Raw genomic sequence first — 16,774 nt, forward strand, 5'->3', positions numbered from 1 at the left:
TAATTTTGTATTTTTAGTAGAGATGAGGTTTCTCCATGTTCGTGAGGCTGGTCTTGAACTCCTGTTCTCAGGTGATCTTCCCACCTCAGCCTTCCAAAGTGCTGGGATTACAGGCATGATCCTCCGCGCCCGGCCAAAATAAAAGGTATTCTAGGCTGGGTGCGGTGGCTCACACCTGTAATCCTAGCACTTTGGGAGGCCAAGGCGGGTGGATCACCTGAGGTCAGAAGTTTGAGACCAGCCTGGCCAACATGGTGAAACCCTGTCTCTACTAAAAATACAAACATTAGCTGGACGTGGTGGCAGCCACCTGTAATCCCAGCTACTCAGGAGGCTGAGGTAGGAGAATTGCTTGAACCCAGGGTGTGGGAGGAGTTTGCAGTGAGCCGAGATTGTGCCACTGCACTCCAGCCTGGGCGACAGAGCAAGACTGTCTCAGGAGAAAAAAAAAAAAAAAGGTATTCTACCCCAAAATCCACCGCTGGAACCTTGGAGAATTGGTGTAAAAGGGACAAATGACTGAGCCAATTGGAGAACCAGTGGTTTGAGAGAGCCTTAGCGGTAAGCACAGGGATTTTGGAGCCTCTTTGGGTCTAACCTTGGAAAGTAAAATCTACTAAGTTATGATCTGCTTTGTATGCTAGAATATTCAATATTTACTTGTGGAAACATCCAAATTCTTTTCTAAGAGACTAGCACATAACAAGTGAAGTCAAAGAAGGGCTGTCTGCTCCTGGCAAAATCCAGGAAACCCTTCATTCTCTGGGTGATTTCGATTCAGGTCCATTGCCACAGCTTGTTGGCAAACTGGCTGGATCTAACTCTGGTTTGGGTTGTCAGGTAGCAGTGTCAAGGTACTGGAAAGAAGTTAAAGCAAAGTTGATTCTTCCTTTGTAAAAGGGTTAAAAACTCTCAGTCACCATCTTATTTTGATATTTGGGTTTTTACCATAGGAGTATCCAACCCTTACGACCTTCTTTGAAGGAGAAATAATCAGCAAAAAACACCCTTTCTTAACTCGCAAGTGGGATGCAGATGAAGATGTTGATCGGAAACACTGGGTGAGTAAATCTGATCTGCGCTGTGTCATCCAGGGGCTGCTAGAGAACTGAAGAAATGCTGGGAGCCAGAGACCTTGTCCCTTATTGGGGATTATTGGGGCTTTGCAGCCAAGTAAAAGGTTGCGCTGCACACAGACCTCAGTTGTTCCATATTCCTTATGAGAAGAGTTTAAATACGATCTGACCTGCTGCTTAAATAGCAAATGGTGGTCTGATGATAACAACCCCAGAGTTCCAGCCAGAACTTTGCTCAGCTATCACAATCTTAACAGTGTCCTCCTGTCCTTCCCACCTGTTTGTCTATCTTCTGTCCACTGTTCCTTTCAAATCACCTCTGCTTGGGGAAAACCCTGTGAAACATGCAGTGATGACCTCTGGCTTCGGGGCTGGCATGAGATGGAGATGATGTTGTGGGAATCCCCTCCCGCTGGCTTATCAAGGCAGAGCCACATCGTTTCTTTTTATCCTAGCTCCTGACAGACAAGTATAGTCTTGTCTTAAGTACACCCGTATAAATCCTACTGCCCCTGCTTTTTAACTGTCAAGTGTAGAGCATTCTCACTCAGCGGTAGTGAATGCTTCAAGACAACTCAGAGTTAGTGTCCTGGGATCTTTTCATTGGTTGTCATATAAGTACCGTGTCTTCAAAAATCAGTTTCTTGGCTGGGCGCGGTGGTTCGCACCTGTAATCCCAGCACTTTGGGAGGCTGAGGCGGGTGGATCATGAGGTCAAGAGATCGAGACCATCCTGGTTAACACGATGAAACCCCATCTCTACTAAAAAATACAAAAAATTAGCCAGGTGTGGTGGCATGTGCCTGTAGTCCCAGCTAGTCGGGAGGCTGAGGCAGGAGAATGGTGTGAACCCGGGAGGCGGAGCTTACAGTGAGCCAAGATAGCGCCACTGCACTCCAGCCTGGGCAACAGAGTGAGACTCCGTCTCAAAAAACAAAAAGAAAAAAAAAAATCAGTTTCTCAACCTGTCTAGTAACCTTTTGCTTTAGTTGACCATGGTGATGTGAATTTTTAACACTGGAGAAGTTCAATGGGTTTACCCTCCGTAAACCAACCAGAAATGGCTGTGTCAGTAGTGAAGATTCTAGAACTCGTTCTTCCCATTGCCTCTCACACCTGGCTGTCTAAACTCTCCCCTGGTTCTGGCACAGCAGTCTGTGGAGAGAACTCTCGCAGACCGTTGTCTTGAGTTCACCTCACTAGAGATCAGTTGCTTTGCTTACTAATGTTTTTTATTTTTTTATTTTATTAAAAAAATTTTTGAGGCCGGGCGCGGTGGCTCAAGCCTGTAATCCCAGCACTTTGGGAGGCCGAGAGGGGTGGATCACGAGGTTAGGAGATCGAGACCATCCTGGTGAACACGGTGAAACCCCGTCTCTACTAAAAAATACAAAAAACTAGCCGGGCGAGGTGGCGGGCGCCTGTAGTCCCAGCTACTCGGGAGGCTGAGGCAGGAGAATGGCGGGAACCTGGGAGGCGGAGCTTGCAGTGAGCCGAGATCCAGCCACTGCACTTCAGCCCGGGCGACAGAGCGAGACTCCGCCTCAAAAAAAAATTAAAAAAAAAAATTTTTGGCCGGGCGCGGTGGCTCAAGCCTGTAATCCCAGCACTTTGAGAGGCCGAGACGGGCGGATCACGAGGTCAGGAGATCGAGACCATCCTGGCTAACACGGTGAAACCCCGTCTCTACTAAAAAATACAAAAAACTAGCCGGGCGATGTGGCGGGCGCCTGTAGTCGCAGCTACTGGGAAGGCTGAGGCAGGAGAATGGCGTGAACCTGGGAGGCGGAGCTTGCAGTGAGCTGAGATCCAGCCACTGCAGTCCAGCCTGGGCGACAGAGCGAGACTCCGTCTAAAAAAAAAAAAAAGAAAAAAATTTTTTTTAGAGTTGGGGTCTTGCTCTGTTGTCCGTGCTGGAGTGCAATGGCATGATAATAACTCACTGCAGCCTCAACCTCCTGGGCTCAAATAATCCTCCTACCTCAGCACCCTGAGTAGCTAGAACTACAGGCACGTTCCACCACACCCAGCTCATTTTCTTTTATTTTTGCAGAGACAGGGTCTCACTATGTTACCCAGGCTGGTCTTGAATTCCTAGTCTTAAGTGATCCTCCTGCCTTGGCCTCCCAAAGTGCTGGGATTATTGGTGTGAACCACTGCACCCAACCTGTTTTTTTGGTTTTTCTTTTTTGGGTGTTTTTGTTTTGTTTTATTCTGTTTTGTTTTTGTTTTTTTTTTTTTTTTTTTTTTTTTGAGACGGAGTCTTGCTCTGCCGCCCAGGCTGGAGTGCAGTGGCCGGATCTCAGCTCACTGCAAGCTCCGCCTCCCGGGTTCACGCCATTCTCCTGTCTCAGCCTCCCGAGTAGCTGGGACCACAGGCGCCCGCCTCGTCGCCCGGCTAGTTTTTTGTATTTTTTTTAGTAGAGACGGGGTTTCACCGTGTTAGCCAGGATGGTCTCGATCTCCTGACCTCGTGATCCGCCCGTCTCGGCCTCCCAAAGTGCTGGGATTACAGGCTTGAGCCACCGCGCCCGGCCTGTTTTTGTTTGTTTGTTTTTTGAGATGGAGTCTTGCTCTGTCGCCCAGGCTGGAGTGCAGTGGCGCAATCTCGGCTCACTGCAAGCTCTGCCTCCTGGGTTCGCACCATTCTCCTGCCTCAGCCTCCCAAGTACCTGGGACTACAGGCGCCTGCCACCACACCCAACTAATTTTGTGTACTTTTAGTAGAGACGGGGTTTCACCGTGTTAGCCAGGATGGTCTCGATATCCTGACCTCGTGATCCGCCCACCTCAGCCTCCCAAAGTGCTGGGATTAAAGGCATGAGCCACCGTGCCCAGCCTGGTTTTGTTTTGAGACAGAGTCTCACTCTGTCACCCAGGCTGTAGTTCGTAGCATAATCTCAGCTCACTGCAACCTCCGCCTCCCAGATTCAGGTGATTCTCATCTCTCAGCCTCTCGAGTAGCTGGGATTACAGACGTGCGCCACCACACCTGGCTAATTTTTGTATTTTTAGTAGAGACAAGGTTTCGCCATGCTGGCCAGGCTGGTCTTGAACTCCAGGTCTCAAGTAATCCACCTGCCTTGGCCTCCCACAGTGCTGGGATTACAGGCGTGAGCCACCATGCCCAGCCCCAAGCTGTTTTATACTTGAGTAAGAAAAGGAGATTGATCAAATACTGAGGTTCAGTTAAATTTAAATTTAAAGTTGAGCTTTTTAGAGCATTTTTTGAATCTGTATATTTTGATTGTTGTAGCAAATGGACATTAATAGCTAGACAGTCATTTGTGTCTCTCTGTGATACAAGAGAATGCACATGACCTGAGTATGCAGAAGGTTGGGGGAGCCCAAGTGGTGTATGAAGGTGCTAGGCACCAGCAGGTGGAGTTGGAAGGGCTCCCTGGTACCATCTGCACCCACCCCTGCCCAGCGCTAGGCTCTTCCTGCATGGCTTGCTGCCTCACAAGATGGCTCCTTCCTGTCCTGTACAGCCCCAGAGTAGAAGGTTCTTCCTTGTAGTAAACCACAGCCTCTCTGCCATTCAACTCTATTTTCCATTTTATATTGGTCCTGCAAAAAGCAAACTCGGTTTTAGGCTAGGTTGACTACAAATTAAATATTTGGAAAGCAACTCTTAATTTTCCCATTGACCTCCATTAGGACACTGGAAGAGATCTGGGTCTGCAGACTCTGCTAGACTGGATTGAAACATTTTGGGTGAGGGAAGAACTAAGAAGGCCACCCTTGGTACTGGCATGTGAGGTGTGGTTGAGCCAGGGAGCTGAGCCTATGGAGTGCTTCCTCCTCCAGCAGTTTGTGGCTGCTTTTTTAGTACTCAGCATTTCCCCTAACTTTCCCCACTCATGGAGGACTCCCAGGTTCCCACGTGGGACTCCTGGAGCTCTGTACTACACCTGGGTTTGTCTGAGATTTACAATGTCGAATACACTTCACCTAGGCTGTCATTTTTTCATTATAAACTAGAATCAGAGATACTGTATTGCACCCTCAGATTTTCCTGAGTGGTATTTAAGTTGCTATTATAGTAGTGCTGTAAAGTCAAGATTCCATATATTCAGTCTACATAGGATAAAAATGTCTATGTGACACTGGGCGTGGTGGCTCACGCCTGTAATGCCAGCACTTTGGGAGGCCGAGGCAGATGGATCACCTGAGGTCAGGAGTTCGAGAACAGCCTGGCCAACATGGTGAAACCCCATCTCTACCAAAAATATAAAAATTAGCCAGGCATGGTGACACAACGCATGGAATCCCAGCTACTCAGGAGGCTGAGGCAGGAGAGTCACTTGAACCTGGGAAGCGGAGGTTGCAGTGAGCTGAGATCGTGCCATTGCACTCCAGCCTGAGCAACAAGAGTGAAACTTTGTCTCAAAAAATAATAATAAAATAAATCTATGTGACAAAATCTATGACTTAGTATCTTTGTATCTTGATTTTTTATTTAAGATGTTTTCTTATCAAATTAACACATGCTTATTTAAAAATATTTGGAAAAATAGAAAAGCTGGAGGAAAAGGAGTCATCTATGCCAACACCTAAAACTAAAATGCTGTTAACCTCTTCCTGAGTCTCTTTTGGGTATACAGTGCATACTTGTTTTTTGTCTTTTTTAAAAATGGGATCATAAGATACAGTTTTGTAACCTATTCCTGATCTCCTATTGTAAATGTAGAGTCAGCCCTCCATATATGTGGGTTTTGTATCTGTGGATTCAACCAGCCACAGTTTGAAAATATTTGAAAAAAAAATTGCATCTGTACTGATGATGTATAGATTTTTTCTTTTTCTTTTTCTTTTTTCTTTTTTTTTTTTTTTTTGAGACAGAGTCTGCTCTGTTGCCCAGGCTGGAGTGCAGTGGCGCGATCTCGGCTCACTGCAAGCTCTGCTCTCGGGTTCAGGCCATTCTCCTCCTCAGCCTCCCAAGTAGCTGGGACTACAGGCGGCCGCCACCACACCTGGCTAATTTTTTTGTATTTTTAGTAGAGACAGGGTTTCACCATGTTAGCCAGGATGGTCTTAATCTCCTGACCTCGTGATCTGCCCACCTCAGCTTCCCAAAGTGCTGGGATTACAGGTGTGAGCCACTGCGCCTGACGGATGTATAGATTTTTTGTTCTTGATATTTTTCCCTGAACAATACAGTATAACCACTATTTACTTAGTATTTACATCGAATTAGGTATTGTAAGTAATCTAGAGATGCTATAAAGTATAGGGGAGGATGCTTATAGGTTATCTGCAAATACTGCACTGTTTTATATCTGGGACTTAAGCATCTGCAGATTTTGGTATTCATGGGGGTCTTGGAACCAATCCCTCACAGATATTGAAGGAGAAGGCTAAGTAGTGTCTACTTAGCTAGCTGACCCAAGCCCCTAGATCATGCAGAGACACAAGTTTCACAAAGCCCTTTTCTCTGAGGCTGGGCAGGCTGTTTCTAAGCTGTTCTGCATGGCTCTTTTTGCCACTTTGGATTTACTTGCAGAGATCTTCTCATTAATTGTTATTAGCTTTCATCTGTTTATTTTGTCTGTCTGTTCACCATTCCCATCCTTTGGCCTTTTCCTCAGCCATGTTAACAAGGCAGGCATAGGGCAGTGGGGCCTCAGCTGGAGTCCAAGTATCTGCCCCAGGGTTGAGTCTGCATTCACTGGGGTGACCATAGGGTGTCATCTGTTACTTGGCCTTAGCTGCCCTTTTGGGAGCTGCATCCCCAGCTGTCATGCCTTGGGAAGGTGAGTGTACCTGGGCACATAAGCATAGTTCTGAGAGCAGCCTCTCCTTCTCTCAGTCAATTGGCACATTCTCTTTTCTGCTTTCAGGGCAAGTTTCTGGCTTTTTATCAGTATGCAAAATCATTTAACTCAGATGACTTTGATTATGAAGAGCTGAAGAATGGAGACTACGTCTTCATGAGGTGGAAGGTAAGGTCCCGCCAGGTGGCCCCTCAGACTCCCAACAAGCCAGGCCCTGTACTGCACCTACATACCCACTCTAACCAAGGGCTCCCCATGTCCAGTGCTCATCATAGCTGGTTGTCATGGCAAAGTCTTCATGGCAGGGTCTTTACACACCTATAAAAAGTGGGCACAGCTCCAGGGCACGCACTGGTTAACTGCTGATGTCCCAGACAGCTCCTCCTCACTGTGCTTTTGGTGGGTAGCAAGTGGATTCGGGCCTAGGTGACCGCCTCTAATGTTGTCTTCTCCCTTTCCTTTCTCCCACCCAAGAATCTTGTTGAACCCCCAGGTTGAATCACTCCAAGTGTTCTTTGGATTCAAGGCAGAGCCAAACTTCCTTTGAACGTAGTCAGATCCCTCTACGGGCTTAAACACCATCCGTGGGCCAGGTCCCCTCCACCACGTCCTTTTCCCAGAGGTCAGGAAAGTCTCACCTCCTCTACTTCCCTCCAGCTCAGGAAATGAGGGACCGGGAATGGAATGCGGGTTTTTGACTCAGCAGCCCTCAGAGAGCCCCACCTGACTGACTTGATGGATTGGCTTTTAGCTGCGAGATCATTTGTGCTCTCTGCTTTGATAACGTGATATTTACAGCCCCAGAATAGCAAAATCAGGAAGCCAGTTTGTTAAATAACTTTGAGAACATAACACCCACCTCCAACCCCTAGTCCCCAGTCTGTAGGGAAAAAGTTGTTTTATCTTGAAATCTTGGCAGCTTTCATAAAGATGAATCATTTTGAGTTGCCTTTCCTGGTCTTTACTTTGCATAGTTAACCACTTTAAGAAGTGGGGATCAGCTGGGCGTGGTGGATCACACCTATAATCCTAGCACTTTGGGAGGCCAAGGCAGGCAGATCATGAGGTCAAGAGATCGAGACCATCCTGGCCAACATGGTGAAATCCCATCTCTACTAAAAAATAAAAAAATTAGCTGGGCATGGTGGCGCGCCCCTGTAGTCCCAGCTACTCGGGAGGCTGAGGCAGGGGAATCACTTGAACCTGGGAGACAGAGGTTGCAGTGAACCAGGATCGCACCGCTGTACTCCAGCCTAGTGACACAGCAAGACTCCATCTCAAAAAAAAAAGGGGGGGGGATCACTGGGCACGGTGGCTCACGCCTGTAATCCCAGCACTTTGGGAGGCCAAGGCAGCCAGATCACGAGGTCATGAGATCCTGCGTTCAAGCAATTCTCCTGTCTCAGCCTCGCAAGTAGCTGGGATTACAGGTGCCCACCACTATGCCCTGCTGATTTTTTGTATTTTTAGTAGAGATGGGTTTTTGCCTTGTTGGCCAAGCTGGTCTCGAAATCCTGACCTCAGGTGATCCACCCACCTCAGCCTCCCAAAATGTTGGGATTACAGGCTTGAGCCACCGCACCCAGAAGTTGAATAAGGAATGGGAGAGTATCTTAAATTTGTTTAAAAAGCAATGGAGTTGTTTTGCCTCCAAAGAATGTCTCAGGGTGGCTTATCTGTGGTCCTTTAGTAGACCACCTGAGGCCCTGGAGCTTCTGACCTCATCTCTCTGGGGAAGTAGTTGCCAGGACCTGGGTTTCCAGCTTTCAGCTCCAGCAGAGGTGTCTCTCCTAAGGTGCCTGGTCAAGAACAATACCGTTCTGACTGCTTTTGACAAGGCGTCAAGCTCTTAGAGGGGGTGTCACAGGGGCTCCTGGCAACTGCTCTGTACTCAGAATGGTCCACAGACCTACAGAAGTGACTCACTGTTCTAGATGTTATCAAGCATCTGGTGACAGTTCTGGGAACTGGAGCAGAAACTTAGCTCTTCCCAGGTTGGTTGTCTGTGGTCTCTGAAAGATAGGCAGGCAGACAGGCAGGTGTGTAGGTATTGATTTATGTATTAGATGTTTCGGCCAAGTACCTTCTCTGAATTGCTGATCCTAGTGAGTTGAAGACACAGTTTGTTGCTTTAGTATATAGAATACTCCAGGAGCACATGGACGCTTTTCAGAAGTCAGGCTGAGACCCCACGGGCCCACCATCACCCAGGAAGTCTGGGTTAGACTATGAGATCCTATATTTTTCTGGAGTGGTCCTTAGAACCCCCTGATGCTTAACAGGGAGGCCCCGTGGGTGGTCAGAAAATGCTGTCTGTTACTGACTCTCTTCATCTGTGTGCAGGAACAGTTTCTGGTCCCAGATCACACGATCAAAGACATCAGTGGTGCTTCTTTTGCCGGGTTCTACTACATCTGCTTTCAGAAGTCAGCAGCCTCCATAGAGGGCTACTACTACCATAGGAGTTCAGAATGGTGAGGACCCCCAAGGACAGAGGCCACGGGGAGGGCTTGCTGCCCGGCTGGCTCTCCCTTGGCTCATCAAACCCAAAAGCAATATCTTAGCCTGTCCATGTATAGATTCTGTGCTTTATTTAGATGCTGAGAGCTTATTTCAGTGATCTCAGTTGCTCACAATAAGGCCTTATCCCTATCCACACAGCAGAGTAAATGAGATGAAAATGAAGTATAGGTGAAAGAACTCATTTCTAAGCACTTTTAAGCAATACTGTATTTTTGGCAATGTTTATTTCAATCTTGCTGGTTTTTATGTAATCTTTGCAAATTGAATTAGTAACTAAAATGTGCATTGATACAGTAGTGGACAATGTGAATTTTGCTGTCAGCAGCTTTTTAAATTTTGTGGCTGCATTCCTTAGAGTTGGTCCGACATGCACTTGATTTAAGGCTCGTGATCTGGGGGCCTGTGAGTGGACAGTCCTGCCCAGTGTGTCACCAATGGTAAAGGACTGAACTCTGCCTAAATGCTAACTTTTGCCACCTTTTGAGGGATTCTCCTGCCTCGTTGCTGCTTTTTAAGCACCTTGCTGTCCCCGGAGGGCAAACCATATGATAAAATGCCTGATTTCCTCTCTGAAGGTAAAAATTCTCTTTCCTTTCCAGTATTTCACACTTTGTTGTATGTGAAGTGATCCTACCCTAGATTCCTTGTTCAGTGGTAACGAAATTATATCTGCAAGTAAATGCCAGCCCTGTAGCCACGATTTTTAGGCTTTCAGTAATTGTTTTCATGCAAGTTTGTAAAACTTTTTATAATCCTTTTTAAAAATAACAGCTTTGGTCCAGGCACAGATGCCTGTAATCCCAGCACTTTGGGAGGCCGAGGTGGGCAGATCACAAGGTCAGGAGTTCGACACCAGCCTGGACAATATGGTGAAACCCCATCTCTACTAAAAATACAAAAATTAGCCAGGCGTGGTGGTACGCACCTGTAGTCCCAGCTACTCAGGAGGCTAAGGCAGGAGAATCGCTTGAACCTGGGAGGTAGAGGTTGCAGTGGGCCGAGATTGCGCTACTGCACTCCAACCTGGATGACAGAGCGAGACTTCATCTCAAAAAAAAAAAAAATGGCTGGGCACAGTGGCTCATGCTTGTAATCCCAGCACTTTGGGAGGCTGAGGCAAGGTGGATCACAAGGTAAAGAGATCAAGATCATCCTGGCCAACATGTTGAAACCCCATCTCTACTAAAAGTACAAAAATTAGCTGGGCGTGGTGGCACATGCCTGTAGTCCCAGCTACTCAGGAGGCTGAAGCAGGAGAATCACTTGAACCCGGGAGGTGGAGGTTGCAGTGAGCCGAGATCGCGCCACTGCACTCCAGTCTGGCAACAGAGTGAGATTCCATCTCAAATAAAATAAAATAAAATAAAATAATAGCTTTACTGAGATATTATTTGAATACCATACATGACTCATTTAAAGTGTACAAGTCAGCCAGGCGTGGTGATTCATGCCTGTAATTCCAGCATTTTGGGAGGCCGAGGTGGGCAGATCACTTGAGGTCAGACGTTCGAGACCAGCTTGGCCAACATGGTGAAACCCCATCTCTACCAAAAATACAAAAATAGCTTGGCATGGTGGCACACGCCTGTAGTCCTAGCTACCTGAGAGGCTGAGGCAGGAGAATCGCTTGAACCTAGGAGGCAGAGGTTGCAGTGAGCTGAGATCGTGCCGCTGCACTCCAGCCTGGGCGACAGAGCCAGACTCTGTTGTATATACCTACAATGAAAAATTAATTGGCAATAGAAAATAAGTTCTGATACATGGTACAACATGGATAAACCTTCAAAACATTATGCAAATGCAAAGCAAAGCAAATGCCAAAGTGCTGGGATTATAGGTGTGAGCCATTGCGCCCGGCTGGTATATACAGCATTTTATTTATCCATTCATTATTTAGTGGACACTTAGATTGCTTCCATTTTTTAGCGATTGTGAATAATGCTGCTGTGAACATGGGTATATCTGAGTTCCTGCTTTCAATTCCTTTGGACATATACCTAGGAGTGAAATTGCTAGGTCATACGGTATTGCTATATATAACTTTATGAGGAACTGCCAAACTGTTTCCCACAGCAGCTGCACCATTTTGCATTCCTACCAGCGTGTATGAGGGTTCCAGTTTCTCCACATCCTCCCTGGCACTTGTTATCATGTCTCTATAATTATAGCTACCCTAGTGGATGTGAAGCAGTATTTGATTGTAGTTCTAATTTGCATTTTTTTTTCCTGATAATTTGTTTTTGGTAAGAAGTAAACCCCCTTTTCCTACGTTCTTCCACACTCCTATGCGAAACAAGTAGGGGAGAGCCTGCATGCCAGACATTGACTCTAAATGTGCCCGAGGTTGTCATCCCAGTGTGCAGATTGTCTGCCTCTCTTTCTCCTCCCTCTACATGACTCCCTGGAGCACCTGCCAACAGGGGAGGCAGACACCTCAGATATCACTAATGTTTTCCAAGCTTAATACCATACCTAGGAAAGTGAGAAAATTTTAATGAAAGGTAAAATACAGTTTGAGGCAGTAGTGAAATTAATTTTTCTATACTCTCTTTAGATACCATGAGAATTGGTTTATACCTGTGCTAGCCATAAAGTTCTTAGGATATGACAGCCTGGCATTACATGCTACAGCAGGAGAGGGCAGAGCAGCCAGTGAGGTTAGGGCTGGGGCATGGGTCTATATCTTCTCCCAGAGCTTATTGAGGTCTCCTTTTAGACATACCATAGTTAACTTCATGATTAGAACAGAATGAAAAAAATTTTCATCTTGTGCATGGTTCAGGAGGATTAACCAAAAAAAGAATGAAGGAATGAAATCAATCTAGGTTCAACTTGAGAAATAGAAAATGAATGTGCATTTCAGTCCAAGTATGTGACTTGTTGGGTGCTCTGGTTTTTGAGGGGTTACTAATGTCCGTTGCTCAGGGTGCATTAGATGACTACCTCCCGTTTCTGTCTCCTCCCCCTTGCAGGTATCAGTCCCTCAATCTAACCCATGTTCCTGAACACAGTGCACCCATCTATGAATTCCGGTGACAACGGTTCAAAACAGCAACCAAATAAAACTGAACTTGGCAAAAAAGAACTTTGCCGAGAAAATTGTGTACCTGCCAGAACCAGGAGAAGTGTGTTCCTGTTTCTTCACGAGCAGACTCGCATCACAAAGCATGAATGTTAACCCACAGAATCCAAGGAGCATGGCTGGCCCGTGGGGCAGGTGGAGGGAGCAGTCTTCGTTCTTCCTCCCCTCAGTGGCAGTTTGGTCTTCACCTGTTTTTAAGCTACCTTAAACGCACTTTTCCTTCCTGCACAGCTAACTTCTACATCACTGAAATGCCCATTCCTTCCGTCCCGCCTCCAGCTGAGTAGAAGGTCTGCTCCCGGATCACCCTCAGCCTTGGTGCTCAGTGGTCCCCAGGCCCTAGATCCCTACCCTCCGCCAGTTGCTTTGTCTGGTAGCTCAAGAGAAGGCAGAGCCCCAGCACCTCTGTGCCCCCAGAGCTCTGTGCAGGGAGTTGGCCAGCTGCAGCAGCATCAGCCACCAACAACACGAGAGGCGGAGGCTCCAGTCCCTGCTGGGGTGCCTCAGTCTTCAGTGCCGATTGTGTCATGGGTCAGCGCGCGCTGCTGAGCCCTATACTGTTAACAGTGCAAAACTAGTGAGTGGCTGTCAGGTTCCCTGGGCCTGCCATCAGGGATCACTAAATTTAAGGCTTCCAGATCCCTGGCAGGAACAGATTCCAGTCCTGCTTACTCAGTACATTTGCTCCAAACTTTTGAACTTGAGGGCAATACTAAACTTAAAAATAAGAGTTTTTTTATTACAAAATTATTTTTATGGTCCCTTTAATGAGGACCCTGTGGCAAATGCACAATTATTCAGAATTACATTTTATCGTTTTCACATTGAAAACAGCAAATGTTGACTTAGTAATTTTTATATTGATAGCTATATGTATATGTATATTTAATCAACCAGCAGTTTTGAAACTAGTCATCCTGGTACAAAAGTTTTGCAGCATTGCCTAAATTATAGTGCTCAACACAAGAACTGTTTTTGGGGGCAGTTTAGCATTTGTGCCTCCTCCTTTTGCTACTCAAAACAGCAGTGCTTGGCGGCAGCCTTCCATGAGGCAGAAGGGGTCGTCGTTCTCCGAAAACAGTGACTCTGAAATGTTGGGACAGGGGAAGGGGTGGGAAACGTGAACATGCTCAAATAACTCGAGGCTCACGTGCCAAAGTGTGTGTGTGTGTGTGTGTGTGTGTGTGTGTGTGGTGTTTTGTTTTTTTAAATGTTTAAAAAGCTTAATAGGTTGGCATCAGTTGTGGCCCGCAAACATGGGTAGGGATTTGGGGAATTGGCATTTTCTGGTGGTTTACAAGACTTACTCTAAAAACAAGAGGAAAAGCTTTAAAAACAAGATTGCATCATAACCCCCAGGAGCAAAGCAACCTGGAGGCTACGTACCCACGGGCGGGCAGCGTAAGAGAACGTGGAGCCCTTCAGTGAGATGAGACGAGCAGTGGGAAACCTTTTCTAAAGAAGTGACTTTCATTTTATTGACATATGTACTGTATGTTACTGAGATTGAATGTTAGGGGAAGCCTTAAGGCAGAAGTATTTGGGAAAGTAGCCAGTGGGCACTTGTGGTATCTAAAATCTGTTATCCCAGGACTGTGTACAGACGGGCAGCCCACCCATTCAGTAAGGTCAGGGCTTTGGAACCCTAAAAAGTTGGCCTGATGACTTAAAGGGAAAAATAATTCATTCCCAGAGATGAGTCAGAACAGTCTCCTCAATCCTGAAATTCAACAAGGCATCAGAAGGGCTGGCTCTGGTCAAGCCCAGCTGCTCTTGTGAGGAGATGCTCACTCTGGCCTTGTTGAGCTGATGGACAAGTGAAGGAGCCCTTGGGGCTGTGCTGTCCTTCTTGCCATTCGTGCCATTCCACTCTTCTCAGCTCTCCCCTCATGGCATGTGAGTCCATACCTTCTGCATTTTTCCAGGCCTGTGAGGGATATAGGCCTCCCCTTGGAGCACTGAGTCCGGAGGTCATCCCTGGAGCTCATCCGAGGCTCATGCTATGGCCCCAAGTAGTGGTTTGAGTGGGCAGGAAGGGCCATTTGCAAACACTGTTGTGTTCTAGACAAACAAGCCAGGTCGTATTGCAGGATTTCTTCTTTCCTTCTTTACCCAGGTAATGAACTGCACCCATTGTACTGGAAAAATGAAGAAGTGATACCTTTACTAGATCCTTCAGACACATCTATGAGAAGATTTGTTCGCTTAAAAGTCTGCCCACTTAGGATAGGAAAGGGATTAAGGATTTTTCCACCTCCTCTTAGTAACTCCTGAATTACCAACATCAACTTCTTTCTCTCTGTTCCTGAAGGAACTTTGGGGAATTGTCTTCATCTGTAGTTATGCTTTCCTGAACCTTCTCAGTGGTTTACATGCCTCTGAAACTATGTGCAATATTTTTGGTTGACACTTGTATCCATCCTTAAGAAATTAGTGCAGATTGCAGATATTCTACTGTCTTCCACCCCAAACAAGCCTGCCATGAGGTGGGATCCTAGGGGTTTGGCTGTTCTTACTCCACTGCTCAGAAAACTTCCATTCTGCTGTCCCCAGCCTCGACCCTCTTCTGTGCTGGACTTCCACCCACCCACCCTTTTCAAGTTTAGATAGCGTTTCAGCTGCAGTCCCAAAGTAACGAAGCAATGCCTACTGTTAAGTAGGAAGTCAATCTGTGTGCTGGTTTTGTTGGTTATGTTGAAATCACAAACTCCAGAGGAGCAAAGGGGTTTTTCAATGTCTTTTGCTTTCAGAAACAGAGAATATAATATTCTCACTAAGGCCTTGAATTGATTTTTTTCTCATAAGATAGTCTGATAAGCTAATTTTTAAAAAGAAATGCCATTAACTGTGTTTCATTGTGGTTTAAAATTACTAACAAGTTGTGGGAAAGAAAAATAATATTTGATTTTGAATCTTAAATGTTTTTAAAAATTAGACTTGAATGGGCACAAAGTATAAATATTTTGTTTCTTTATGGAGGACATGTGGAAAGAGTTTGAGGGTTTGGGATGGGAGAAGTATTTTGCAGAGCTATCAATGTCCAAATAATTTTTAAAAAATAATAAAGGTATTTAAGCAGTGAGTTTGTCCTATTTGTAAACCAAAGCAGCTCTATTAGAGGAAACCAGTCCTCCCTGGGCCTGTGGCTGTGGAGCTCTCTAGGGCCTGCCAGAGACCTCTGTGTGCCGGGGCAGGCTGAGGGCCACTCTGGACAACTGTTGCAGTGGTCTGGTTTATCCTTTTTCATTCTGAATGTTTTCAGCTGCTCAGCACTTCTATTTGAGTTCCATTTTATTAATTTCTGTATTTCTTGAGAAATGTGGAAGCTTTTTTTTTTTTTTTTTTTTTGCATATGTGAAGGGTTTATATTTCTATTTAACACAGAGAAAAGATGCAGGCAGAGGTATCTGTCCAAAGCCTGCTTTGTGGTCTGGTGTAGGTACAGGCAGTGCGGTTGGGCTGCTCTTGACACTGTGGCTGTGGTCCTCAGAGGAGATGCCTAAGTCTCAAAGCACAAGCACTTGGGCCCCCAAACAGCAGGACCCCTAAATCAGCCATTACAGTTTATTCTGACAAACCATTCTGTTACGTTTCAGGTCCCACCTCCCTAGGAGGCTTGAAGGAACACGGCTGGAAACATCAGTGAGATTTTGAGGAAACGTATGAAGTATTGAGGTCTAAATTTTAAGCAAGTTGAAATGCTAAGGGAATTTACATCAGTGGCAGGGCAAAGCTCCCCTGTTGTGTGTATTTTCTGATCTCATTGTCTAAACAAGAATAAGCTTTTTTCTCCCATGAGATGTGGTGTCGATAAAGGAATAGACTGTTCACAGTGCTGGACTCAGGATTTAAGACATCGTTTCTTTTTATCTTTTGAGGCAAGGTCTCAATCACCAGACTGGAGTGCAGTGGCACTGTCACAGCTTACTACAGCCTCCCAGGCTCAGGCGATCCTCTTGCATCAGCCTCCCAAGTAGCTGGCCCCACAGGCATGTGACCACTCCCAGCTAATTTTTTTATTTCTGTAAAGATGGGGGTCTCCCTATGTTGTCCAGGCTGGTCTTGACCTCCTGGGCTCAAGCGATCCACCCATCTCAGCTTCCCAAAGTGCTGGGATTACAGGCATGAGCCACCACACCCAGCCAAGACACCATTTATTGGCCGTTTTGTTGAATGGAAAAGTCATGGGAGGCCTGGGTTCCACCTATCAACCTTAGGTCCTAATCTGCCCTCAGGGTGCATCGGCTAACCTCCCTGAGCCCAGCTTCCCTCACCCGAAAAGTGGAAAGCCTCTATCTGGACTAAAGAACTGTTGC

The 16,774-nt window shown here is 46.3% G+C and overlaps 1 protein-coding gene across 1 annotated transcript in view; it reads left to right on the top strand.

Moving 5' to 3' along the window:
• GID4 (GID complex subunit 4 homolog) overlaps positions 1 to 15,540 on the top strand; it is a 29,670-nt gene extending 14,130 nt beyond the window's left edge. Inside the window, exons 3-6 of the mRNA XM_010367669.2 lie at positions 954 to 1,061; positions 6,920 to 7,021; positions 9,197 to 9,327; positions 12,349 to 15,540. Coding sequence (XP_010365971.2) covers positions 954 to 1,061; positions 6,920 to 7,021; positions 9,197 to 9,327; positions 12,349 to 12,412 — 405 coding nt within the window. The 3' untranslated portion in view covers positions 12,413 to 15,540. The remainder of the gene's footprint in view (positions 1 to 953; positions 1,062 to 6,919; positions 7,022 to 9,196; positions 9,328 to 12,348) is intronic.
• Positions 15,541 to 16,774: the final 1,234 nt, after the last annotated feature.

Source organism: Rhinopithecus roxellana, chromosome 19 (genome assembly GCF_007565055.1).
Source record: "Rhinopithecus roxellana isolate Shanxi Qingling chromosome 19, ASM756505v1, whole genome shotgun sequence".
NCBI lineage: Eukaryota > Metazoa > Chordata > Mammalia > Primates > Cercopithecidae > Rhinopithecus > Rhinopithecus roxellana.